The sequence below is a fragment of the Haliotis asinina genome, unplaced genomic scaffold (assembly GCF_037392515.1).
Source record: "Haliotis asinina isolate JCU_RB_2024 unplaced genomic scaffold, JCU_Hal_asi_v2 scaffold_17, whole genome shotgun sequence".
Classification (NCBI taxonomy): domain Eukaryota; kingdom Metazoa; phylum Mollusca; class Gastropoda; order Lepetellida; family Haliotidae; genus Haliotis; species Haliotis asinina.
In genome coordinates, this window is record NW_027133889.1 from 2,575,202 (window position 1) to 2,602,601 (window position 27,400).

General features: G+C 40.1%; 2 protein-coding genes across 9 annotated transcripts in view; one reads left to right on the plus strand and one right to left on the minus strand.

Moving 5' to 3' along the window:
- The window catches only part of LOC137269797 (protein wech-like), a 298,390-nt gene extending 277,030 nt beyond the window's left edge, over nucleotides 1-21,360 (plus strand). For 7 of the 8 annotated variants that reach the window (XR_010955060.1, XR_010955061.1, XR_010955062.1 and 4 more), the window contains one exon: nucleotides 21,275-21,360. The gene's annotated coding sequence lies outside the window, so the exon portion shown is untranslated. Of the gene's footprint in view, nucleotides 1-12,513; nucleotides 12,526-21,274 lie in introns of those variants that run through there. The other variant, XR_010955063.1, reaches the window with a different exon arrangement.
- LOC137269857 (uncharacterized) lies at nucleotides 16,399-20,255 on the minus strand. Its single transcript, XM_067803698.1, has 2 exons — nucleotides 19,281-20,255; nucleotides 16,399-17,576 (listed from the first exon to the last, which is right to left on the minus strand). Exons 1-2 carry the CDS (start codon nucleotides 19,305-19,307, stop codon nucleotides 16,416-16,418), a joined length of 1,188 nt encoding a protein of 395 aa, XP_067659799.1. The 5' UTR covers nucleotides 19,308-20,255; the 3' UTR covers nucleotides 16,399-16,415.
- Nucleotides 21,361-27,400: the final 6,040 nt, after the last annotated feature.

Consider the following 27,400-nt stretch of genomic DNA (forward strand, 5'->3'; position numbering starts at 1 on the left):
ATTGATATCATGAAGATAGGTCTCCATGTTTGGATATAGAGACATACATTCAGCAATATTCCAGCTGTATGACAGCACTCTATGAATACTGGAAGCTGCACCAGATAATCGAGTGATCGATGTCATGAACATAATAAGAAGCATGCATTCAGCAATATTCCAGCTACATGACAGCAATGTATGAATACTGGAAACTGCACCAGACAATCAAGTGATTGATGTCATGGTCATAGATGTCCTTGTTTGGATATGGATGCATGCATTCAGCAATATTCCAGCTACATGAAAGCAGTATATGAGTATTAGAATCTAGTGATTGATGTCATGAAGATAGTTCTTCATGTTTGGATATAGAGAGTACATTCAGCAATATTCCAGCTGTATGACAGCACTCTACGAATACTGGAATGTGCACCAGACAAGTGATTGATGTCATGGTTATCAGTCCTGAGAAATGTGGATGAAGTCAGTGACCTTGTAGTCTTGTTTTTAGCCATTTTTTCACAACTTTAGGGTTGCCAAGGATCTTTGATCACCATCACAGGGCCATGGGTGTAGCAGATATGAGACTCAGGATCACAGCAGAGGCAGACCAAGATTTGTGTTTAATGTGAATGGCCAGAAAATAGGTCAGGTTGTCAAATCATCTATGGTCCAGTGGTCTATGTCATTTCTGGGGTAGATTTAGATTACAGGGTGTCTTGTACTTGTTCAGGCTCAGATTTAAGACATGCTGGGGAAAACGTCAAATAGATCAGTTTAGAGGCCAGATGCATGTCAGCATGGATATGTTTGGTTGTCATGGTCTTTAAAGGGAGCGTGCACAACTTCAGATCAGAGGTATTTGTTGGAAATGGTAAAGTGGACAGCTACACTGTTAAGTTAATATATATGAGGTCCTCGATAATCTCCAGGGTATACATTCCGATAAACCTCCACCATACCCTGGATGCATCTGTGACTCGGCCTGATACTTTTTTTAGCTATCCTTGCTTGCTGTCCAGTATCACAGGAGCCTATCAGCTAAGCCACCATTACAACTGAGCTTGCCAGTGCCAACAATGAGTGGCTACAGCCACAAAACTTTGATAATTTAAGAAGCAAAAGTGAGTTGTGATTGGCATGCTCTTCTTCCCAGAGCAGACACTGCATCGGATAAAAAGCCATCCATCTCATGATTTCCACTTGTCTCTCTTGCTTCGACCTGGAGTGGAATGAATGAATTTGTTCCAATCAGTGACAAAGCAAGACAGAGAAGTGCGAATCATGACATAGCACAGGTATATAAATGTACAATTCAAAGTTAAAATTTCCAAAACCATCAGAGCCGTAGATGCATCCAGGGTAAAGTGGAGAGTTATTGGAATGTATTCCCTGGAGATTATGGAGGATGGTTACCTGATAATTCAGGTAGTTGGTAACTGATTGGTGTGTCAAGGGTTTTAGGTGTGGCTGTTCTGTAGTGGTAAGAGTCTGTATCAGATATTACAGAATAAAGGTATTTTCTAGTAATGGTGCAGTGGTCCAATAGAATGGGATGGAAATCAGATTCACGATAGCTTTGGTAGATTTGGTCAACACAATATATGAAGGGTGATTTGTAGAACGTCCTGTTTGAAAAAATGTTGTAGTGGTCAAACAGACTTTGCTGTGAGCATTTCATGTTCAGGTACTGATGACAGCATCTGTATTTGATTTTCCATTTTCCGAAGGTCTGCGTCTTGTCGTGTCAAGTTAATGTTTAGTGGTAATGTCATCTTTTACAACAGTTCAGAATACACAAAGTGCAATTTTGAAATATACTAGTATACCTCAATGTGCCAGGCGTTCACAGCACATCGTCCTGCTTTATGTATGCTTTACATGTGCATTCTAGTAATATCATGTTTGAACGAAAAGTTTTAAAACTGCACCCCAGTTTCAGATGGGGCTTAAATAACGCTCATGTGTATTCAGTTACAACACGTATACACGCTACCGATGTTAATATACCATTTGTTATGGGCCTTAAAGGACATGCACAATGTACATCCCAAAATGGCATGGCAGTTTACCCAGTTCTAAAAAAAATGTTGAACTGCAATGTTTAATATCTTTTTTAAAAAGCAGGAGCGTATCTTTTACTTGGCAAGTTAACACTTTCTCACTTTGGTTGTAGCTTTCACGATCGTTTGAAAGAACAACAATTCGAACTTCACAGTGCTATATATTGTGGTACACTTTTCGTGAACTGGTTCACCAGATATGATCGGTCATTTTCATGATGTAGCCAAAACTACTAATAACATTCGTATTTCCCTTATATCATTACATAATAATAGACTCAGGTAGCCCCACCGAAGAATATTGAACAATGGACTTGCTAATTTATCTGAATGAGAAAATGAATGGCAGGTGTTATTAAGTCCCCAAAAAGAGTGGGTATGTTACCTAGTGCAAAAACGGATTTAATGATGGATAACGTATAATGAAAGAAGTTGACTATCATACACATGTAGGACTATTATTTCAGAACAATGGTAAATGGGATATGCAAATCAAATAGCTAGTAAAAAAACTAGTCCTATAATAAATTGCTTTTGGAGTCTTAAATATAAACTAAACAGAAACGGCTTAGAAAGACTGTATATATCATTCATCCTTCCTATCTTTGACTACTGTGACTTCATTAGGGATTAGTAAACTCATGAACAAGGATTAGTACTGGAAAGGTTACACCTTGATGCTCTTCGTATTACTAGTGAGACCATCATTGGTTTCAGTCATAAAAATATTATGAAGAAACTAGTAAACCGTCTCTCTTTCAAAGAAGAAAGAATCATAAATTATGTATTTTTTATAAGAAGGTACATGGCTTAACACCAGAGTACTTAACAAGATAAGGTCCACAAAATATGGGCCACAAAACTCACTATTGCCTTCATAATGCCAGAGATGCTCAAGACAGTCAAAACAAAAAGAACTAGACTTGTATAACACTATAAATCTCTCCTTCCATCAGTCATACAAGGCTCAAATAATCTGGACGAATCTGTAAATAGGCAGAATCATTGTCTGAATTTATTTTGTACCTTACTAATTACACTCTCATTTCCAGAGCTATAAATACTTTAATTTTGCCAGAGGCTTTTTCCAAATCATCATGTCCAAACTGAAACTAGGACGTAGTGTTTTTGATATACACTAATTTGAAAGACATTATAACACTTCATATTTTTGTCATATGAGACATAACCAGTTCTTCTACAGCAGTGGGTTCTCTGTTGAAGAAATAATCAGTGGCCAAGATGACGTATCCAATACTGATACAGAATTACTTCTTGCATACATTTATCATTTCATAATTAACTCCAAATGTTTGGTAAAAATAACTCATAAATAACCATAAGTACTAACTCTTTTTCTTCATGTTGAAAATTACCTCATCGAATTATATATCATTTTTACAATCTCTTAATCATGTTTATCTCATTTAGGTTGTTTTCTCTTTGGTGAGACATCAATATGGGCCTTGTTCGGCCTGTTTGCCAATCCTTTTTTTTGGTTCTGTATTGTCTTTCTGGTGTCTTCTCTTTAATTTGAATAAATACTGTTTATACCACATATTAATAGTTTCGATAATGTTTATAGGTCATATAACTGTACTATCGAGACTCTTAAGCCGTATGAATGAAACAAATAGATTGGTACTGGCGCTTGTGAGGATAAACAAACCTAAATGGTGGTTTTCTTGAGTTCTAAACATTAGAGCGAAGCATTCATTGAACCATGTAGATACACCCACATTCTCGTAGATGACAGTGACCCCCTCTCTCATGATCAGTTAAACATGTAGATTCACCCATATGTCACATTCTCTCTGGTGACACATTATCCCCCAGATGACAGATCCTCCCCCAGGTGACCATGTAGATTGACTCTGGTAACACATCCTCCCCCACCCTGGGGAGATCCTTCCTTACCCCAAAATGACATGTTTCTTTGAGGTGATCATGTTGTTTCATGGGTTCAGATGGTGTGTTAGAATTTTCCCAGTTTGACATGATATAGCCGAGCTCCAGATATTTTTTCAAGCATTTGGAAATATACACTCATGTCTGTTCATGTATAAGTAATTGCATTTCTTAAGGAGTAACTAGCATTTTGTATACTCCCACTAGTACAAGGAATGGAGTATTTTTACAAAGAGTGTCTTTTCCTTTTTCTAAATATGTAAACAAATGGTTTTCAATAGACCTACCTTTTTAGTAATTCTTATATTCTCAAGTAGTTGGCAGCCATATTTGAACAGGCAGCATGGAAGTCATGTGACTATTACACTCATCTCCAGACAGTGGCTACGGCTGTAATAGCATATGAATATATAGGTGTAGCAGTATGTTATTAATGCTGTATTTCACAACATAATTCATAAAATTTATTCATCACATATTTCATAGACATCATTATCTGTTCAATGTTTATTTGTGGCATGTTGTCTGTGTCTTGCCGTCGAATGCCACCTCTGTACATCTTCACCTTTGTCTTCTGTTTCTGGAGCCTTGTCAACAAAGATTTCCCCTCACTTCCTTTCTATTTTTAGCCAGGTAACCCTTATTTGGGAGTTTCCCTTTTCTATTAATAGGACACATCAAAGACTTCCTTTGATGTGCTACCTATGTTCTTATTGGCTACTGTGCCCTTTGTCCTGACTTCCTTTGGCCACCTGTTTCCCACCTCACTTCACTTGCTGTTGCTCAAGTGGAAGCATCATTTTGTTTTCCAGGTATGGCCAATTTTCTAATCTATTTCCATCTGCCTCTTTACTTCATAATTCTCTATAAAAAGGTCCAAAATGTCTTTTAAACAATAGTAAAATATAATTAAAAGTAATATTTAATCAATAATTCTACATGTTTCGGAATATACATTTTAATTAAGGTAAACTGTAAACATGGCTTTGACCATGTGCTTTTGAATATTTGAACAACTTTATGCAGGTACTTTAAAAGGATATTGAATAATTTACTGTGATATATATACTAGTTGATAGTACTGTGATAATTTGAACTATTTAATATTTAAATTATTTACTTGGTTCTGAAATTTTATGACTTCACTTGCTGTTGCTGAGGTGGACACATCATTTCGTTTTCCAGAACTTGGCTCAGCAACAGCTTCATTTTCCATTAAATAAATCATCATCTTCACCACCATTGCCTTGTGTCGTCTTGAGCAGCAGCCCAGAGCCGAACCATCAAACACACGGCTACATAGGCATCACTTTTGCTAACGCTGTTGTAGAGTTCGGGCTCCACAAAGAATTATCATGCGCAAGCCAGTTTAGTTGATTGAGTAAAGTACGCCAGGTATTATAGACCTATTGGGTTATAAGTAATTCTTATGCGTTGTTTTCACTCCCGGATTTGTAATTTAGTAAATGTGATTTTTATTGAGTAAAATACAGAAATACGCACCTTATCTGATATAGTTTTCATTAACACACCGTAGACATAGCATTTATCTGCCAAATGTAGTTGATCAGTTTCCTTTGTTCTGCTTGATAATGCAACATGGAGTTTATTTGAATATGGACAGTAAACAAAGGGGAGGTCATTTAGAACATTTGGTGGAAGAGTATGCTCCCTTCGGTGCGCTTTTTGTCTGATACAGCATTGTGAATTGTCTATGCTTAGCTGGATACAAGGCCAGGGAACCTGAGTGACAGCATATATGATTATTGCAGGGAAACCATTATTTTAAAATCTGTAATAATTAAAAGTTCATGCTTATGAATATGTTTGTATGATTATGAATATGTTTGTTGAAGTCATGTCTTCTGAGATGCCATGTGGTGCAGACAGAAGCTGCCTTGGTAGACTGGGTAGCACTACAGTGTGACTCAGGTCAGTCAGAGTGTTTCTTTGTAAGTACGTCAAACCATTTTTGGTAAAACATTCCTTTGCACAGGAATTTACTTGATCTGTTTGTTAGCATCATGTGAGGATGATGACCCGGTGACAGGTTTTGTGTTTCACTGGTTGTCTAGCTGTGTACTGAGGGTGTCTCGGGTAATGTCCCTGCAACAGGTTGAGTGTTCCAGTGGTTGCCTAGCCATGTCTTGAGGGTGTCTCAGGTAATGCCCATGCAACAGGTTGAGGGTTCATGCTCTCAGCACAATGTGGCTGACCATGAACAACTGACCAAGCAAAATTGTCCTGGATGAATTTCTTCATTTCAGTTTCGGGGTATAAGTCAAGGCTCTTTGTCATAGCCTGAATATTAAGAGTTTAACATTCAGATTCCAATCCTCTGACTGAAATACTACAGGAATGAATGTGAAATCTCACAGTCACTTCCTTCATTCCAAGCACTTAATTGTTGGCATAACACAACAGTCGGGGAGCACAGGGTGCCATGGTATGGGTGGGACACCCCTTTAATGGTTAGGGTTCCTTGCTATGAGAGGGACAGCACTTTCTGAGATCTTGGGGTTAGGCTACCATGGTATGGATGGGACACCCCTTACAGAGTCTTAGGGTTAGGCTGGCATGGTATGGATGGGACACCCCTTACAGAGTCTTAGGGTTAGGGTGCCATAACATGGTGGAAGACCCCTTACAGAGTCTTCGGGCCAGGGTGCAATGGTATGAGTGAGGCACCCTTTTCATGCTCATGGGAGGCACAGCCTTAGGGTTAGGCTGGCATGGTATGGGTGGGACACCACTTACAGAAACTTAGGTTTAAGCTATCATGGTATGGATGGGATACCCCATACAGAGTCTTAGGGTTAGAGCACCATGGTATGAGTGGGACACACCTTACAGAGTCTTAGGGTTAGGCTGGCATGGTTTGAGTGGGACACACCTTACAGAGTCTTAGGGTTAGAGCACCATGGGAAGGGTGGGACACCCTTTACAGAGTCTTAGGGTTAGAGCACCATGGTATTGGTGGAACACCCTTTACAGACTCTTTGGGTCAGAGCACCATGGTATGGGTGGGACACCCCTTACAGAGTCTTAGGGTTAGTGTGTCATGTATGGGTGGAGCCCCCCTTTCAGAGTCAACCCTTTTTGGGTTATGGTCTGATGGTATGTGTGGGACACCCCTTTCAGTGTCTTAGGGTTAGAGCACCATGGTATGGGTAGGGCACCCACTTTGTCTTAGGGTCAGTGTACCTTGCTATTGGAGTGACATGCTTTTCACATTATGTGTGGAGTTAGGAGCCGTGTTATGGGAGGAGGCAGTCATACCTTTCAGTATTGAAGAAGTCCTTGGTTTAATTCCCTATATGGGTACAATGTGAAGCTCCTGACTAGTGTTCCTGCCATGATATTGTTGGGATATTGCTAAAAGCGAGATAAAACTGAAACCACTTACTCCTGTCCCTGTCGCTGAACCCATCCACACGTGCTGTCCCTTCACAAAATCACAAAGTGTGACCACTGTCAGCAACCATATTCTCCCAGTGTTCAGAAATGTAAATATCCGTATTTGTTGGAATAGCCACAATAAATACATGTTAATAGTTTGCTCTCCAAACAACAGATATCAGTTAAAATACAGAATGATGACGCATTGTCTTGATTAGTGACTCTCATGTCTACACAGACATTAACTGAGTATTGTAGCGGTTTGCCCTCATATCGCCTACAGCTTATATCACCTACACCCTTATTGAGACAAGTTTACACACCAGTGAACATTATGTAAATGCTGTCTCACCCATAAAGTAATGGACTCAACCATTTGGGATGCACCATGAGAGGGTTGAAAACAGGCAATGCAAGCTGCTTTAACGGTACTAGTGTCAACCTTTATTCAACCAAATTTGAATAATCTGTTCTCTAAAAGTGTTCTATGCCATTCTCCTAATAGGGGGGGACAGTATATGACATTATGTTTATTGTAGGTGATGTAAGGTGTAGACGAGATAAGGTGTAGGCGATATAAGGTGTAGGCAAAGTAAAGACAGGCCTTTGTAGTTCATGACATAAAATTTTGTGAAGTAAACTGAAGTTATCTTATCAGAGTATTTTTTGACTATGGTGTTCTAAGTAATCAGACGCAACGTGTTCTTGTCTGGTGCCACAAGTTTATTTATTACCTGAGGTTGCACCATGTGCAAGAAGGTCTTAAGACATTCAGTTAAGGCCTCATATGCATCTGTATATTCAATTAGTAAAGATCATGAACATTTTGAATTATCCATGACGTGTACAAAAACGGAAAAAATCCAGTTATCTGGAAAATTTACACTAAGACTCTGATTCTTGTTTGTTTATCAAATATTTTATTGTTTTTTATTGAAAAATATAGTTACAATTGTCACAGGATTTAAAATGGACATTGTAATGCTTGTATGTCCCCCAAGGAGGACTTATTCTGAAAAGACAAGGGGGGGTGTTATTTAGAACATTTGGTGGAAGAGTAGGCTCCCTTTGGGGTGCCTATATCTCATGCAGCATTGTGAATCATCTGTGCCTAAGACTGGGGGCCATAGGCCTGGGTAACTGAGTGACAGCATATATAATTATTGCAGGGAAACCATCATGTAAAAAAGACATAAATTCTTTTCTGTAATAATTAACAAAATCATGATTATGAATATGTTTGTGTGATTATGAATATGTTTGTCTTCTGAGATGCAGACAGCAGCTGCCTTGGTAGACTGGGTAGCACTACAGTGTCACTCAGGTCAGTAAAGATGTTTCTATGTGAATACTTCAAAGAATTGTTGGCAAGAGGACCCTTTTTATAGGAAATTACTTGATCCAAAACAGGTTGAGTGTTTGTGTGGTGGTCCAGCTATGTTCTGAGGGTGTCTAAGGTTATGACCCTGCAACAGGTTGAGTGTTCTTGTGGTTGTTCAGTTTAGTTCAGAGGGTGTCGCAGGTACAGAGATGCCAACCACTCTGATTTTGGAGGAGTTACTCTGATTTTCGAATATAAAATCACTCTCTGATTTGTCTGTTAAAAACTCTGATTTTTTAGAAAATACGAATATGTTTATAAGTTTAGAGCGTTTGAAAGAATTTTAGTAAATAGCCGATTGAATGATTAGTATTATCTGGTTTAGAAAGCTCAAAAGGAAGTGGCAGGTGCTGTCAAGGTGCGGTCAGGTCAGTTGATCTTCTGAAATAAATGTTCTTTGAAAGGATCAGGCCTAATGCAGCAGACAAATTCCTTCAACTGTTTTTGCAGATAGTGTTGAACAAACGGGTTGACTTGATTTGTTTGCTAGTAAGGTCTGTATGGTCGCTTGACTCTTGGTCATCTCTGAGTCTTTTTTTCTTGCTTGGATCGCCAGCGCTACTCACCCCAGTTATCTCCCATAAGAGTACTACGCAGTAAGGTAAATGAAATGCACCTACAAGTACCTCTAAACGACACCAAGGCCACTGCCCAGAATCACACACTCGTATTGAGTGAATTGTCAACATAATTTTTTTGGGGTACAGTCTGGGTATACTTTGGCCTTGTCCAGAATACCCCAAGGTATAAACCAGGGTAACCTATGGTTTACCTCAGGGTATAATCTGGTAGGGGGCTATTCTGGGCTGCTACAATGGGGTTTGATTCCATACATGGGTACAATGTGTGAAGTTCATGTCTGGTGTTCCTACCTAGATATTGCTGGGATATTGCCTGAAGGCAGTGTAAAAATAAAACCTCCCACTCCTGTCCCTGCTGTTGAACCCCACCACCCTGACCTCTGTAAGCAGGTTTCTGGATAAGGGAGGTTCCAAGTTACACGTGTGAAGTAAAATGTGCAACAGTTTCCTGTCAGTGGCCATGCTGGCAAGGTAATATGAAGGCAGCAGGAATAACAGGTTTCTGGATAAGGGAGGCTCCACTTTAAACATATTAACTAAAATGGACAACAGTTTCCTGTCAGTAGCAGCGGAACTAACATATATTCAATGTCTACTGTTGATGTATAGCAGATGTTGAAGTCTCCCTGGTGTTACTTGATGCAGCAGAAGTCAGTTATATCATGGCAATGAGACAAGAATGTTAATCTCTAGTAATTTTGAAAGAGAATACCATATATTGAAATGTGGCAGTAGGGTTTATGTAGTGCAGTGACATTTGGCCAAAATACTAATTTTACAGGGTCTGAAATAGGGTTGGCATGTCTCCGTAAATATTCCATTTACTAAAAATGTCATCAGCGCATGTTATAACTTCTCAGTATTATCCCTTATCTGTACCAGTGACCACTATATTGGTCAGTGTTGGACACCAGCCACCCCTGCACTTTACACTGTGTGTCTTAAAGTGATGTGGGGTACACTAGTGAGTGTTGGACACCATTCACCATTGGATTTACACTGTTGGTCTTATAGGGAGGTAGAGTGCAGTGGTCAGTGTTGTACACCAGCCACCCCTGTACTGTGCACTGTCTGTCTTAAAGGGATGTGGAGTACGCTGGTCAGTGTTGCATACCAGGTACCCTTGTACTGTGCACTGTCTGTCTTAAAGGGATGTGGAGTATGCTGGTCAGTGTTGTACACCAGCCACTCCTGTACTCTAGACTGTCTGTCTTAAAGAGATGTGGGGTACACTAATGAGAGTTGCACACCATTCACCCTTGGATTCTACACTGTTGGTCTTAAAATGAGGTAGATGGCACTGGTCATTTTTGGACAACCAACCACCCTTATACTGTACACTGTCAGTCTTAATGGCAGGTGGAGCTAACTAGTCCGTGATCGACACCAGCTTCCCCAGTACTGTGCTTTGTCAGTCTTAGAGGAAGGTAGAGTACAGGGGTGGCTGGTGTTCAAAACTGACCACTCAGCTCTACCTTCCTCTAGCACTGACAAGGTACAGAACTGGGGAGGCTGGTGTCCATCACTGACTACACTGCTCTACCTGCCATTAAGACAGACAGTGTACAGTACATGGGACTGTACTGGGAGGTCTTAAAGGGAGGTAGAGTACTGTTGTCAGTGCTGGACACAAGCCACCCCTCTACTGTAGTCAGTCTGTCTTAAAGGGAGGTAGAGTACAGTCGTCAGTGTTGGAAACCAGCACCCCTGTAGATAATAGTTGTTCTTTTGTACTTATGAGGTTCCAAAGCACATAAAATATGTTAGGATACTAATTATGCCAGGATTCTAAAACAAAAATTTAAAGACATACATTGACTGCAGTTTCTTTCAATTCTTATTTACCAATGGCAGATGTGTTTATCGTGATATTGAAGATGGAAATGTTAATGTGTTATGAAGAGGACCACATTTTCTAATTATTTTCCAGTCTAAACTCTGTGCCATCCCTGTTGTTCAATGTAAGGATATCCACATCCTCATACCACCAACTGAGCTTGCGGGCGGCACCACAGAAATCAAAACTCAGCCATGAATGATTGAATATCATCCATGTACCTGTGAAGTAAAGATAACCAGTCCCACCATCCGAGACGGGTGAATTTTGCATGACTGGTAAAAACTGTGACCTGCCAGTCCTGTGGAGAGGCTAGATTTTCTGCATCTTTCCTACACTGCAGTAATCAAAACCCAGCCTAGAATTCTAAGATATCATCCAGGTACTCAAGACATAAAACAACCACAGAAATTGCTTTGGATCAGTGTTGCTTTAAATAAACCAAGTATGTCAGTTTGTACAATTCAGATTTCAAATTTCAGCTGATAGCTAAGTTTCATTCTGTTTCCACTGCACTTCACTCGCTTCATTTCTGCCACCTGAAGCAAGAGTAAGAAACAAGTATTAGGTTAACAACCAAGCTTGTATCCCAGTAAGAACCACAATATGCTGATGCATCTGGAACTCATTGTCTCTCTCACTCACTCTCACTCACTCACTCACTCACTCCTAACATTTACATCACTTTCAGCTCTTCTTCCACAAAAAGAAACATACCACCTGTACCAACTGTACTTGTGGTACATACCAACTGTACTTCCGATACATACTACCTGTACCACCTGTACTTCCGGTACGTACTACGTGTACCACCTGTACTTCCGGTACATAACACCTGTACTACCAGTACGTACAACCTATACTTTGGATACATACCACTTGTACTACCAGTACGTACCACCTGTGCTACCAGTGTGTACCACGTGTACTACTGGTATGTACCACCTGTACTTCCGGTACGTACTACGTGTACCACCTGTACTTCCGGTACATAACACCTGTACTTCCGGTACATAACACCTGTACTACCAGTACGTACAACCTATACTTTGGATACATACCACTTGTACTACCAGTACGTACCACCTGTGCTACCAGTGTGTACCACGTGTACTACTGGTATGTACCACCTGTACTTCCAGTGCTGATATTGTACTTCAAATGCAGATAAATTGTACTTCCGGTGCTGACAAATTCTACTTTCGCTGGTGCTGACATAATGTTACTTCTGGTGCTGACAAAAGTTTACTTACTTCCAGTGCTGACAGATTGTACTTTCGGTGCTAAGACATTCTACTGCAGTTTGTCGGCATATTCTACTTCTGATGGTGACGAATTGTACTTCAGAGATTTTGGTTGCAGTTGTTGAAAATGGTGAAAGAACAGTCTCATGCTGATGGGATTTTCCAAGCTCTTAAAGTGCATTGTCAAATGGCAGTCAAGATAACTTCCAGGAGAAATTTATGGGTTTCTGTGCAGATGGTGCCTCAGTTTGTCTTGGTTGTGGAAATATTGTAGCTTCTTAGGTGAGTCACGTTATGCCACATCTGATTGACTTTCATTGTATGGCACACAGACTTGAACTTGCTCTTTTGAAATTATAAAAGAAATGCCAAATGGTTTTTGATGTAACAGACTGCTGACATTTGCTTTGGAAAACATATGATTTACGTCCCAAAAGTAAAATCAAGCTGAAACAGATTGGAGAAGAGATGGCAGCCAGGTTTTACTCCTGCACACCCGCCATAGGTAAAAGGGTGTGTCCCACGCACTGACAAGTCCTTGAGACTTTTCCTACAGGGTAGAAAGGAAGGAAGTCTGGTGACTGATTTCGGACACATTAACAGGGCCTTAAAATTTTTCCCACAAGATAAAAGTTTGAAGTTGCAAAAGTATGATCTCTTCTGCCTACTGCAGTCTGAGTGAGTACCTTGTAACAATATGATAATATGAAAGAGCAGCTGTTTATTGAAGACAGAGAACAGAACTCTGACGGAATTGCAATTACTGGTGATCCAGACAAAAGCAAGGCTGAACTTGGCAGATGCATTGATCATGCAGTTGATATTTGTGTGCAGGAACTGAAGTCAAGATTTCAAAATCTTCTGATGTCATATTCTCACTTATACCATATCCTCCTCACCAAGGATATCCTCCTTGCAAAACCGACTTTGGGAACATCTTACACCTTGTGAAAATCATGCTTGTGTTGCCTATTAGTTCAACAGAATGTAAATGGTCTTTTCTGCACAGGAAAGAATAAAGTATGATATTCACAGCAGTTTGACTGTGGACAGGTTATCTGATCCAAAATGGAGTAGTGGAAAGAGGAGGCCAATATGTGCACAAACTGCATCTTGGCCAGAAGACATAATTTTTGTGCAAGCTCCTATGCTTTTCACTCTGAAATGACAGCAAGACTGAAATTGTCACACTGTTACATGCTGGAATAAACTCGCTCGCTCGCTCACTCACTCACTCACTCACTCACTCACAGGGTTATTACCAGTTGAGTGATAAACAATGTTAAACTGAGGCTCTTGGAGTATTCTATTTAAAGAAAATGATTACTCTCACAACATGATTTTAATCTTGAGTTCTTTGTTTACATTGAGAGTGTTTGAGATGTGTCCAGTCATGTTGTGAATGGCATGAGTAACTTTGAGAATTTCCTGAATTGCATCATTTGGATTAATGAGGTTCTTTTGTTTGTTTCTTGGTGACTTTCATTAAACAAGTAGTTTGAAAATACTCAATCAATTTTGAGTTCCTGATTAGATATAATAGCATTTATGACTGAAAACCTGTACATCCGACACTTAAAACCTGTACATCCAGTACTGTTTTCTTGTAATTCCCATGCTTATACCCTGTTCATCTGGTACTAAAAGGCTGTACATCCGGTTCCTACACTTGGTACTTTGTGTACTGACAGTGGGCACTTCAATAACTGACGGCCTGTACATCCAGTACTGTACATCCTGTACTAAAACATGTACATCTTGTACTTACAGTCTGTACACCTGGTACTTAAACCCTGTAAATCTGTTACTTACTTCAGTACATGAGGTTCTTACAGACTGTATATCCAGTACTTAGAGTTTGTACATCTTGTACTTACAGCTTGTGAATCTGGCACTTATTTTCTGTACAACTGTTAGTGACTCTCCAATACTTAAAGCCTGAACATCCGGTACTGAAATCCTATACATCCAGTACAGCCTGTACAACTGGTATTGAGTGCCTAGCTTTACTTCCGGTACTTATATTCTGTGTATCTGGTATATGAGCATGTCCATCCGGTACTGACAGACTGTATATCTGGCACTGAAAGCCTTTGTCTTGTACGTACAGCCTGTAATCTGGTAGTATCAGTCTCGACAGCCTGTACTGAGCAAATTCTACTTCCGGTATCAACGAATTCTACTTCCGGTTCTGACGAATTCTACTTCCGGTATCGACGAATTCTACTTCCGTTATCGACGAATGCTACTCCCGGTCCTGACGAATTCTACTTCCGGTATTGGAAAAGTCAACTTCCTGTTCTGACGAAATCTACTCCCGGTTCTGACGAATTCTACTTCCAGTATTGACGAATTGTACTTCCGGCATTGAAATAGTCAACTTCCTGTTCTGACGAAATCTACTTCCGGCTCTGAGGAATTCTACTTCCGGTGTTGGAAGAATAAATTTCTGCTTCTGACACACTGTATATCCAGTCTTCCAATACTTACAGATTGTACTTTTGGCACCACAGGCCTGTACATGCGGTTTTGACAATGTGTACATGTTGTACTTAAAGCCTGTACATCCTGACCCGCTCGATGTATGCTGTGGATGTTCAGACTCCAAACAACAATGAAATGAAATGAATTGTCAAGGATTTGTCAGTTTGACGCAGTTAGGAAGTTGGTGATATCACCAGCTGTTACAAGAGGACCACCTTAAAACAAGCTGCTTGTGTGCACTCGAGTATGTAGGTCTGTAGGTCTGTCACATTCAGCTGTCCAAGTAATAGTATAACTAGTACAAGCAAAGACGTTTCCAAGCAGCACAAGGTTCTTTAAGGGTCAAACATGGCTTTGAAATTTCGATAATTTCCGTTTTAAATGGCTACTCTGAAACTGAAGACCGATTGCTTGATTTTTTACAGTATGGAATATATAAGGTAAAAAAAATAAATTTGCCCTCTATGATCACTTGGTGTGTGTGCATCGCCGTACTTGTATTCTGTATTTCATTTTATTAAATAGATGTTAAAATGAACACCACCACAATCGGAATTGCGAACAGACAAGAGTTTGTTTTAAGGGTAAAATGTTTGCTTATATGGTCATCTAGGAACATGGTCGGTAGGCTAGGGTAGGGTAGGGGTGCAATGTACGAAGCCCATTTCTGGTTCCCCATTGTCATATTGCTGAAATTTTGCTGAAAGTCGAATAAAACCATACTCGTGCACTCAGTCTGTCACTCACTCATTCACTCTTTCATCTGGGAACAATTATATACAGAGACCAAGAATTAAGACATGCCACATTCATTGGCCTTTAAGTTTTAATAATTACAGTCTGTCCACAATAAATCAATGGATTCGTTGTATCAGTGTTTCAAAGTGATTGTTTATTTGTGTATTTGTTTTAACAAAAGAAGTCAGCGTCAATTAGATCTATATATATAGTATCTGCAGGTATATCTAGTAATGCATACACACCATGCACTTGACACAATGCAAGTTTTCAAGAAACACAGTAACACTTTAATCATCTTCCAATCCGTCCATCTTGCAGATTTCAGGTCAAATGTATTAATTAGCAAATTAAACGAGACTTACCTGTAAGGTGAAGTTTGATTATAATTCCACCGACCGATGAAGTATTGAGGGATTACGTGAGATGTGCGCATGCGCTGAATCATCAGTCTTTAAAGGTGAGAAATATGTTTCTAGTAGAGAAGGGTTGGGAGTGGAGGGCACGTAATCCCTCAATACTTCATCGGTCGGTGGAATTATAATCAAACTTCACCTTACAGGTAAGTCTCGTTTAATTTGCTAATTCCACCTCCCGATTCCGTATTGTCGGAATCACGTGAGTTATTTAGAGAAGGAAACGTATTTCTTGAATGGAAAGAAAATAAAGACAAATGTGGAAATAATTGTTAAACCTTTTATGTAAGGCACAAATTGTTTGTAAGATGTCAAACATGTCGACGAAAATCTGATTCAGCTAATACTCATCTAAGCTAGACTAGTCTAAGATCATAGAATATTATGCCATGACAGCTTCACTGAACTGATGTCTGTTGGATATAGGTTTTTTATAGAATTTGGCAAATGTACATTGGCTACTCCATCCAGCAGTATTGAGAATGGTACTTAATGGGACTTTCATTGAAGCTTTAGTTGTAGATGCTGACCGGATACTGTGAGGGGTAAAAATGCGCATGTTTATACCTGCTTTGGTTAAAGTCATTTTTACCCATCTAGCAATTGTGTCCTTTGAAACTCTGTGATAAGGTTTCACAGTGGATATGAAAAGGGCGGTTTCATTTCCGCGGATAGGTTCAGTGCGACACAAATACAGTCTAAGTAGGGTAACTAGACACAGTTTTTTGTCAGGATAACTGGGTATGGTCAGTTCTTCTTGGTGATATCCTGGCCTGGACTGTTTCAGGAGATCACCAAATCTAATGTTCACACAATTGTCTGTTATTTCAACATTTCTTTGATCTATCATATGCAAAGCCTGAGTTCTCTGCCCTGTCAGCAGTAATAGTAGTGTTGCCAGTTTCATTGACAACTGTTGAAGTGACTCAGGCTCAAATGATTTGAGAAAGCCGATGACAATGCTGACATCCCATGTCACCTTGTTTCGAGGCAATGCTGGTCTTAGATTGTACACTCCTTTCATGAACCGTGTCACAATCGGGTGTTGTCCTAATGGTATGTTTTGAACGGTCACTATTGTTGATAGAGTTGATCTAGCTGTGTTTATAGCTGAATAGCCGAGTCCTTTCTTGTACAGGCTAGCAAGAAACTCTAAACATTGTTGGAGAGATGGTGAAAAGGTATCAGCATTTTGTTCATTGCAAAATTGCATCCATTTTTGGAGATAACTCCCATACTGTTGGTGGGTCGAATTTCGCCATGACTGCAGTATGATGTCCTCAACTGGCTTTGAAAAACTTTCACGTTGGAGAGCTTCCCTGATAGTTTCACGGCTGCGAGTTGAAGCTTCTTGTGAAGTGGGTGGAGCACATCTTTTCTGTATGTGAGTTTTAGAAGCTGAGGTGACTTGGGTAGCAATCTGGGACAGTCTGTCAATAATTGCAGCAGCTTGGTGAACCAGGGTTGCGTCGTCCACAGCGGTACTATCATCAGCGCGTCTGCCTGCTCCTCCTGCATTTTCTTGAGGACAACTCCGATGATGCTAAAGGGACAGAAAATATAGCTGTAATAGTCACCCCAATATAAGGAAAAAGCATGAATGGCTGATGCAGATGGATCAGGGTACCACGACACATAGCGTTGTAGCTGATGGTTTGATTTTGATGCAAATAAGTCTATATCTGGTGTTCCAAACAGAGATGTCAGCTTATTGAACGCACACACATCTATTTGCCATTCCTTATCGTCTGAATTGTTTCTAGAGTACCAATCAGCTTCCATATTGCACACCCCTGGCACATGGGCTGCGGAGATCCATAGTTTTCTCTCTATACACCACAGCCATATTTCTCTTGCGATGTTGTTGCAATCTAGCTTAGTACCACCCATATGGTTAATATATGCTACTGCTGTAGTATTATCCAATAGAAGTCTGATATGCATGTTGCGAAGTTGAGCACAGAGGGATTTCAGTACACGGACTGCAGCCTCTAGTTCTAAACAGTTGATATGCATATTGCTCTCTGCACTGTTCCACTGCCCCCCCCCCCCCCCCCCCCCCCCCAATTGTCTCTCCACATACTTCCCCCCATCCTGATTTAGAGGCGTCAGATTTCACTACGATGGTTGGCTGAGCTCGTTCAAGAGAAACTGGGTATTTGTCCACATTGTCTATCCACCAGTGAAGGTCAGATACACATTGTTTATCTAGTGTTAATGGCCCATCATAGTTGCCTTTTGCTTGCTTAAGGGCTTCATTTTTCGCAATCTCTAGGTGTTTGAAATGCAGAGGTGCGTATTCCACACCCATGGAGCTGGCATTCATTTTCCCTATGAGAATTGCCATGTCTCTAATGGATATTGATCTTCTTTTGATCATGTCTCTACACATATTTTTCATTGTGGAGATCTTTTCATCAGTTAAAGTAACTGTCATGGAAGTACTGTCTATGACAAAACCCAAGTATGTAATGGATTGAGTTGGTTTTAAAACAGATTTCATAGGGTGAAGCGTGAAGCCAAGGCTTTCAAGCGTTTTTACTGTAGCCTCCACATTCTCGGAACACAATTTCTCGTTTTGTCGTACTTATAATGAGTCGTCAATATAAGCTGTATTTGCTAACCCTTGTTTTCGTAAAGAGGAGAAAACTGGCTTCATTATCTTAGTATATAGCCTTGGGGCCGATGACAGGCCATTGGGTAGACAAGTAAATTCATATAAAGTTCCACCCCAAAGAAATCTTAAATATTTTCTGTCACTAGCTCTAATGGGGACAGAATAATAAGCGTCTTTGAGATCGACCGAGGCAAAAAAGCAGTCTTTCTGAATCAGGTACAAAACTGTTTTAAAAGTGTCCATCTTAAAGTGGGAGGAATCTACATGGTCATTTAACCATTTAAGGTTTAGGATGATTCTGAGTGATTTGTCTTTTTTCACCTTACAAAAAACATGTGATAAAAATTCTCCCGGAGAATGTTCACATGTTGTAATAATGCCTTTTTGTAACATTCGCTCAATCTCCGCATCCATGAGTATTATTTCACTTGTTTGCAGTCTTAAAGGGGGAGGAGCATTATGTTGCAAGGGTACAGTGTTGAATTCGATACTTGCTCCCTCAACAGATGATAGGGTCCATGGATCAGACGTGATTTTTGCCCAATTGTCTACAAAATTGCTTATCTTCCCCGCAAAGAAATTTTCAGGTGTATTTACAACTACTGGGGGTAGCATAGTATTTTCACCAACCTGTGGGGTTTGGGTGTTTTCACTCATTGAGGTTTCTGGAATGACCTTGGCCCCAGTTGGCGTTGCCTTAAAAAAGGCCGCTGTCTGCTCCCATGGTTGTTTTGAGGCCTACCCCCTGCAGAGTACCCTTTGCCTCTCTGATGTGTGTACACCTTCCTGGCTGGACCCAGTTGTATGGCTTGAACCTTGACCCTGAGAATCTCTGTGCAGGACCCACACTTTTCCCCGCGGGGCTCCCCCTGTTCAGTTCCTTCCAGTGTAGTTTGGTACTGAGCTCCTTGGTGTCATTTATGTCCTTGACATGTTTGGAGAGATCGTCACCAAAAAGGTTGGTGGTGACGTTGATGTCGCTGTTGCACAGCCTTTTGCAGGGTCACTGCAGGTCTGGCTTGAAGTTTTCTCTCCTCTTAGTATTCACGTCAGATTGGATTCCGATTAACAGTCTGACAGTGTCTTTTGTCGTCTTTAGCAGCTCAACAACGTTGATTTGTTGTTTGTGGAGCACAGCCTGCATCAATGTGTCAGTCATTTCAACGACCCGTATAATGGCTTTGGCCATCATTTTCTGTGTTTGCTGCATTTTCAGGTCACGAGATCGTGTGAAGTTTTTGCTCTCAGACCAGATAACCTCATTAACTTGAGGTGATACCAGATAGGGGAGATTTTGTGGCCGTTTGTATTTGTCCATGATTTCTTTTAGTTTGTCCATGTTGGGAGGTTTTGATAGGCCCTGGGTTATTGAGGTCGCCAGTGTTTCTGTAATGGCTGGTCCCGTTGCTTCCTCTTCCCCCCAAAAATCAACAATATCTGCCAATAAGGCCTGCAGATTGCTAGTATCGCCTGCCTCCTCCTCCGCTGCATCACTGATAGTGGCACGGTTAACTCCCTGGTCGATGCAGTGATTCACCAATGTATCTATCATATCATCGTCCGACTCACCAGTTTCGCTATGGGCGCCGCCATCTTGGTTGCATTCGGACCCGCTGGGTTCGTTCGGCCTCGGTGTTTTCCGACCTGTTGCTAATTTTAGCTAGTGCCTGGCTGATGCTCAGCATAGCCCGAGTCTGACCCTGGAGAATGGCTTTCAGCGAGGTCTCGTCAAGCGGGGTGTCTGTGTCATTACTGCTTCCCCCACCCCTTCTCGTCTCCATGTCCTCTGACTGGCAAAGTTCTTGTGAACTTGTGTTTTCCCTCATTGAGGATGTACCGGGTTGTATGGCATTTGATACCTCAGTGAGGTCTTCAAAAAGTTGGAAAGCACTGTCACTTCGCTCTGTTGAGCGTGTGTGCCCCTCTGGGCTTTTGCCCCCCGGGACTGGCATCGCCATTTTGGCAAACCACGACCAGTGGTCGTTTTGGTCAGAGAGAGAGATTGTCTTGAATTTTCTACACAATTAGAAATCCAGGGAAAAAGTTTCGTACGTCTCTCCGAACTCGGTGTAAGAACCAACCTGTTGATGTCAATGACAGCTTGTATATCCACTCCTGTCGTCTAAAACTTCGATAATTAGTTCCAGTTAATGTATAAGTATGTTGACTGTTGAAACAATGCACGCACAACTGATGATTCAGCGCATGCGCACATCTCACGTGATTCCGACAATACGGAATCGGGAGGTGGAATTATTACTTTCATCGTCACAAATATGCCCACATCAGACGAGGGTTCGTAGGTGGGGATGTACAATCGACAAGTGGACACTGGTCAATATATTTACATACGTGTGTCTCGCTCGCGGCACGCCAGCCTGTAGTAACAGTGTTCCATAAAGTTATACATCGTTCTTACATAGCTGTTTTCGCAAACAAGAAACGTTATTTACTGTGGAATCCAGTTCTGCATATGACAGTATATCTTTAGCAAATCTATGACATGTCTTTGCAAGAAATAAACAGTTCACATGCTCGAAATAAAATACAGGTTTGCTGTAGTTTAGAGTTTTAACTATATGTAACAGACAGATTACATCAATTTGTATTTTGTTTGTTTTCAGAGAGGGGTGCTGACGAAAGAGAAAATGTTGCCAGAGCCCGGGTAATGCCTCTTGATTCTTCATTCTTGTCTGAACAACCGCATCTATGTGTGTATTTAAAGGTGAAATGAATAAAATAGTCTTAACTCTGTACAAGATTTTGTCCTTTGTGGTGGATTGTGTGATTCTGTGTTTGATTTGTAAGACCACATGCAGCAATATTCCAGCAATATGACTGCGGTCCGTGACAGTTAATTACTGACATGTTGAACAACTGAGATAAGATGAATGACATGACTCAACCAAATCAGCGAGCCTGACCACGCGATGCCGTTAGTCGTCTGTTGCCCGTGAGTCGGCTTACATGAACAGAATTGGTACAATTCACTTCAAAATGGCAGCAAATCTATCATGTATCTATGTTTTATTCTTATTTCAAAATATCACAGTCCAAGGAATTGTATTTAAATGTGATTTACATTAAAAGGTTTAGAGTAGCACTCGCGCAGTTTAGATGTTTTTTTCACATCATTTACGTATTGAAAGTAATGTCTTATAACATATAGGTTATGTTTACAGTGCGATGAAGATTACGTTGTGGATGAGTACCACTTTCTCCTCGTGTGTTCCAAATTCAAACTGCTCCGTTTGAACCGTTTACGAAAAGCCTTTTGTATCAACCTAAGTTCAAACTCCCCATGTCACCATCAGATTGTAACTTTATAAATAACTTAAAATAGTAAATAGCTAGTTTATTTTTCATTCAATGAATCTAAGATGTTAAAATTATCAATCTACACACCATGTTTTGCCATACACAAAGCAAAATTTGTAGTTATGGGCTGATGGACTACACGTCTGTAAGAAAAGAATTGAATAGACCAGTAATAGGCTGATGGCAACAAATTCTATCCGCCTAGCCTAGCCTTGGCTTCAAATCGGAACTGTTGCACCAACGCCATTCAAAAACGTTCAAAGTGTATACATACGTACAGTACTCTATGCCGCGATGCACAGCGTGTGAATCGGAACTACAGTGGTTGAACATTTTGGACTCTATTTGCCGTTTTGGGTACCGTACCCGGTATTTTTCTGTCTTCTGATTTCTGATAGGATCACATCTGGGATATATGTATATGTGGTATTTGTGCCCACAACGACTCCTCCTTTCAGTAGTATTTCAGTGGGGGCGTGAACACGACTGGGTTGGTGAAAGGCACGGTTTGTATTGTTGATTCAATTTGTATTAAGCTTTTAAATATTATCATATTTCAGACACATTGCCGTTTTCAGTTTTGCAGACCTTCAAGGACATGTCAGTGTCTTGCTATGACAGCTGGGTACAAGTAAGTACAGTCGACTTTAGACTACAGAGACAATGTCGTCAGCACCGCTAGACATATGACGTCACGCCGCCAGCTATCACGCCACCCCCGGCGACCAACCTCGCAGCGTGTCAGCTGTAGAAAGAAAGACGTTTATCTTTTTAGTCGATCCTATACGGCGGGGTGGGCGGTGCATTTTCACGCACCTTTTGCCGTTTTTGTATTTACATAGGAATCTTTCTGCTGTCAGTATTTTGACATGATGTAATTCTTACGGTGTACGGGTGTTTTTTTATATAATGAATCAGGTATATATACAGAATTTAGGCCAGGACAAAACACGTTGCGACCGTTCTATCCGTTCCGAAAACATGATTACTGTTACTGCTAAAACATTCTTTACCGTTGCTGGTTTATAAAATGTTGTCATTCCGATTTTCCCCGGATATCGTTCCCGGGACAGTAAACCAAGCTAATGAAATGTAAGGACTTGTATGTCAGTGTAGACATACTTCATATTGTGTACCCAGAGCACCACCACCACCATCACAATTTACTCCATATAGAAGCGCCGTTATGCAGCAATGATGTCACATGAGTAAACATTTATCATATTCGTCATCGTTTCATTTTTTTTGCTGCTACAGAAAGTTTTAAGTGTTTTTTTCAGCAACAGTAAATTTATATACATGCACAAAAGTTAAGCGCCACTATTTTCAAGGTGTCTTGATTACAGAACTGAAGGAGATCAGAAATATAAAGTATAAACTTTTCTGACTGAATGAGCCTTCCATAGATTCTTGAACCTAAGAATGTCAAGATATGACAAGGAAACCGTTCTGCACGTGCAACTCCATTTCCAGACCATCTGAATCTTGAAAATCAAGTTTTACATACATGGTTTCACCGGTCTATTGTGAGATTCTCATTTCACTTTAGACTTAGGAAATGATGGTGAGGAGAATGTTAACTACTGCTGAGAGATGACAGGTGACAGACATAAAAATGCTGGCATGTCATGCAGTGCAATTGCAAGGCAAATGGGTCGTCATCACGGCGTCACCACCCGTTTAGTTGCCGAACATAATCAAACCAGTGACGTCAATGACAGTCATAGATCTCGTTATGACAGTTCCCTTTGAGTATCCAAAGTAGCAGATCACAAAAACAGTGGGTGGCACTTAACTTTTGTGCATATGTACATATTTAATTGCAGGTTTATGTCTTAAAATCGTCCTTCGGTCAATCAGTGTCGGTACTGTTGTATCGGGCATTTTATTATTATTGAAGTATCCATTCCAGGTAACGTTAGGACGTTCCCCAATAAAAAAGACAAAACTATCACTATTTTATACAGGAATACGTCACATTGTCCATACTCCTTAACTAGTCAGTTTTAAAAAGAGATTCACACACTCCAAAAAGTAAGACTGCCTCTTTTTCAATCAAGAAATGCCGATTATTGTTGGAATCGTACGCGTCCCACCGTGACCTCATCCAGATGTCAAAGGCAGTTACCCGCACGATTATGATGCGGGCGCTGTCCTTCCCATGTGCACTGATGGCCGTCCTACCTTGCAGGTCAAGTGTTAGAGACGATAATGTTATTTTTAAGTACTTAAATTACAGCTATACAAATCGATGTTAGTCTACACTCAAAGTGCCCCAAAAGGCCAAATGTGTGTGGTTTGTAATGGTGTTTCCATCGTCCTGATGGACCGTAAATATCATGTTTAAACTACAACAATTCCGTTCTTATCATCACTCACCATGTTAAAATAAGTAATGCCATGATAAATTCCCTCGCCCTCCAAAAATGCACTCGTGTCTGTTATGTAATGTGTCAAGTAGTAAGTACTGACAGTTAACAATTTGTACTGAAACATGGTCTGTATTAGGAAAGTGTAGCAAATATTTCAAACCCAAATAAATGAATCGTGGAAGCGCCTGCCTTACATTCAGACTGAATTGGTCACGGGAGTGCGAAAAATAGAGACACTAAAGCATTTAACACTACAATGTCCTAATTTTCATTCTATGCACAGTCAGTTCCTTTATTGCAATGAGTGTAGATATTATATTGATACGTATAAGTTCATATGAAATCACTCAATTATTAAATGATTCCCAAAAGCTTGAATTAAAGAAACCTAATAATCCAAGAATATATATCTACTATAACGTTTGTGCAGCACAGTACATCAGGTTGCATTGCCCATGTCAGGATACAGCTAGTTTGTGAGGGTTGGGCGAGACCAGGCGATCAGATCAGTAATGTGTGACATATTAGCCAAACTACCCACGCAATTTCCCATCACCCCTGCGTATATCTTATCATTCATACTTCGGGTAATGCTTTGTGATTCTTTGTACACGTTTATGTACTGAAATGTTACAATGGTATGTAAAACCTTTGGGGTGAACATCCACTAAGCATGTGATGTTGCACAGGCCTGGATGGGTAGCTCAGTGGTTAAAGTGTTCACTATTCACGCCAAATGCCGGGTTTCCATGGTCTACATGGTTAAAGCCATTCCTGGCGTTCCCCGCGGATATTGATGGAATATTGATAACTAAACGTGTTGTTCCTTCACAAAAATGGCCCTAGTTTTCAAATCAACCTGAGCCACTTTGCAGTGTCGTAGGAAATGTCTGATAAAACTAATTCTTCTTTTGAGGGCAGAGTCAAAATAAGTCATAATATGCCACGTGTTTCGCCATTCACCACCAATTTAAACATGACCATAAATACTGTGCACTCTCGGTGAAGTTGACTGACGTACGTTGAACCCTATCCTGCACGTCCCGGGTTCGAAACGCAACCCCCTGGATGCCACAGGGACAGATATGTCCTTCCTCTACACACCTCACCTGGAAGTCCAATAAAATTCTAAATATACCACGCATATATAAATACTTCACAGTTTTGGATTCTGCGGAAAATTCCCAGTTTCTTGATACCATCCACTATTATCTCAGACCAAGCTAAAGTGCTTAAAATCGCCTTTCAAAATAGGCTTCATCGTAAATGTCGCCATTTTTCAAACTGTACAAAATCGAGATTCACAGCGTTATTTGCAGTATGTTTTGAAATGTGAAAATCGGATAATTACTGGGAGTAATGAATTTCAAAAACAGCATATTAATGATCACTGATATCAAGTTTTCATGTAACCCGGAATGATAATTCTGAAACGTCACCGATGTACCCAGAATCGGTTGGGATGTTTTCGAAAATACACTTACACGAACGCCGAAGTGCACTTTCCGCCATATTGGATAGTGTTTACAAAATCACGTTTCGAGAAGGCCGGTATTGAGACGGCTATTACATCATGTATACTTCATAGTTAGCTGCGACAAATGCATCATTGAATTCCCCATATATCTTAGAATCAAATTACAAATGGTCTTTGTCACCAATACCAACTGTCTAGACAAAACAAAACGAAATATATTTAGTATGAAAACGAACGCTGTGCTCGAAAGACAGCGCTTGACTGAAATGTAAACAAAGAAAAATTCCAATTTTACACTGCGTAGCATTTTCGGAAATTTCCCAACATCCAGCCCTCTAATCATTGCTTACAATGGCTCAATACGTTTAGTATATTCAGGGGAAGAGTATCGTGGCAAAAAATAGCAAATTGAAAATAGATACAATGAAATAATTTGGTAATTCATAAGAAACTGTCAAACTTTCAGTGCAGCGTGACGCCATGACTGACGCAAAATCACGCAGAACGACAACGGTACTTATCGGCATTTCTGGCTTGTTCCGTCATTTACAATGTAAACGATAAGAACATATCACAATACACAAATAGTCAGAATAATTCTGATTACTTACATCTCACATTTATATACAAAAGATCCCTGAATCAAGCAAAAAGTCGTCGCAAAATCCCGTGTACCCGTCTCAGCGAAGCCGCCATTTTGAAAGAAATCGGTCATCGGTAGTGATGTCATGCGTCAACATTGTTGCATATATTAGGCAATTTCTTTGAGGTGAAGGTCGGTTGAACAAGAGTAAACACAATGCCCATACCATTTCGATTGCACTTATAGTATTGTGATGTATATTTTGCGCATCGTTCAGATATTTTTTTCATGAAACTGATTTCAGTATCTACATATATCCATGTTCAACACCATATCATGTGTGGATAGAAGGTATCCGTTTTTATTCTTTGAAAGCTTTTGATTGTTTGAATAATATTTACATGGGAAATTGACTCAGTAAGTGTATTATACCACATTTTAAGCCTCTACACAAGTGTTGGAAGATCACACGTAGCCATTACTGCAACATGTGCTTTAGTTCACGTGATGTGCAATATTCAATACGTTGGGACAAATATTGCAGTTACATATGAACAGGTTAATAAACAGCGATTTAATTCCAACTTAGAAGTAAAACGGATAATATTAATGAAAATGATTTGTACATTTTATCAAATGAAGGGGCACACATACTACTATTTAAAGGAATTGTCTTCTTCATTGTATTGGTTTGTGTCGTTTTTATAGACAAAACTATTATGAATATTAATTGACCAGGTGCGACTTTGTCTAAACGTTTCATGATTCATTATCATTGTTTTTCGATAATAAAGTCAATTCAAATGCGATTAAAATATATCTGATGGCAGAATGTCTAACTCAAACAATATTTATACGGAAATTGTTAAAAATATACACATCAGGTCAAGTCTTAATTTCGACAAGCATTACGTCCATTTTCTAATACTTCTTTACTGAAAAAGCGATCTCTTTGTACCTTTCATTGCATACTTATGAAGGGAATTGATTTTATAATCAT

Bases quoted from the DNA above. Each gene is read 5' to 3' on its own strand.
- LOC137269857 (XM_067803698.1), bottom strand. From the start codon at position 19,307: ATGAGTGAAAACACCCAAACCCCACAG. The intron at 17,577-19,280 runs GTTGGTGAAAAT...CTGTCCCTTTAG, and splicing joins AAAACACCCAAACCCCACAG to CATCATCGGAGTTGTCCTCA.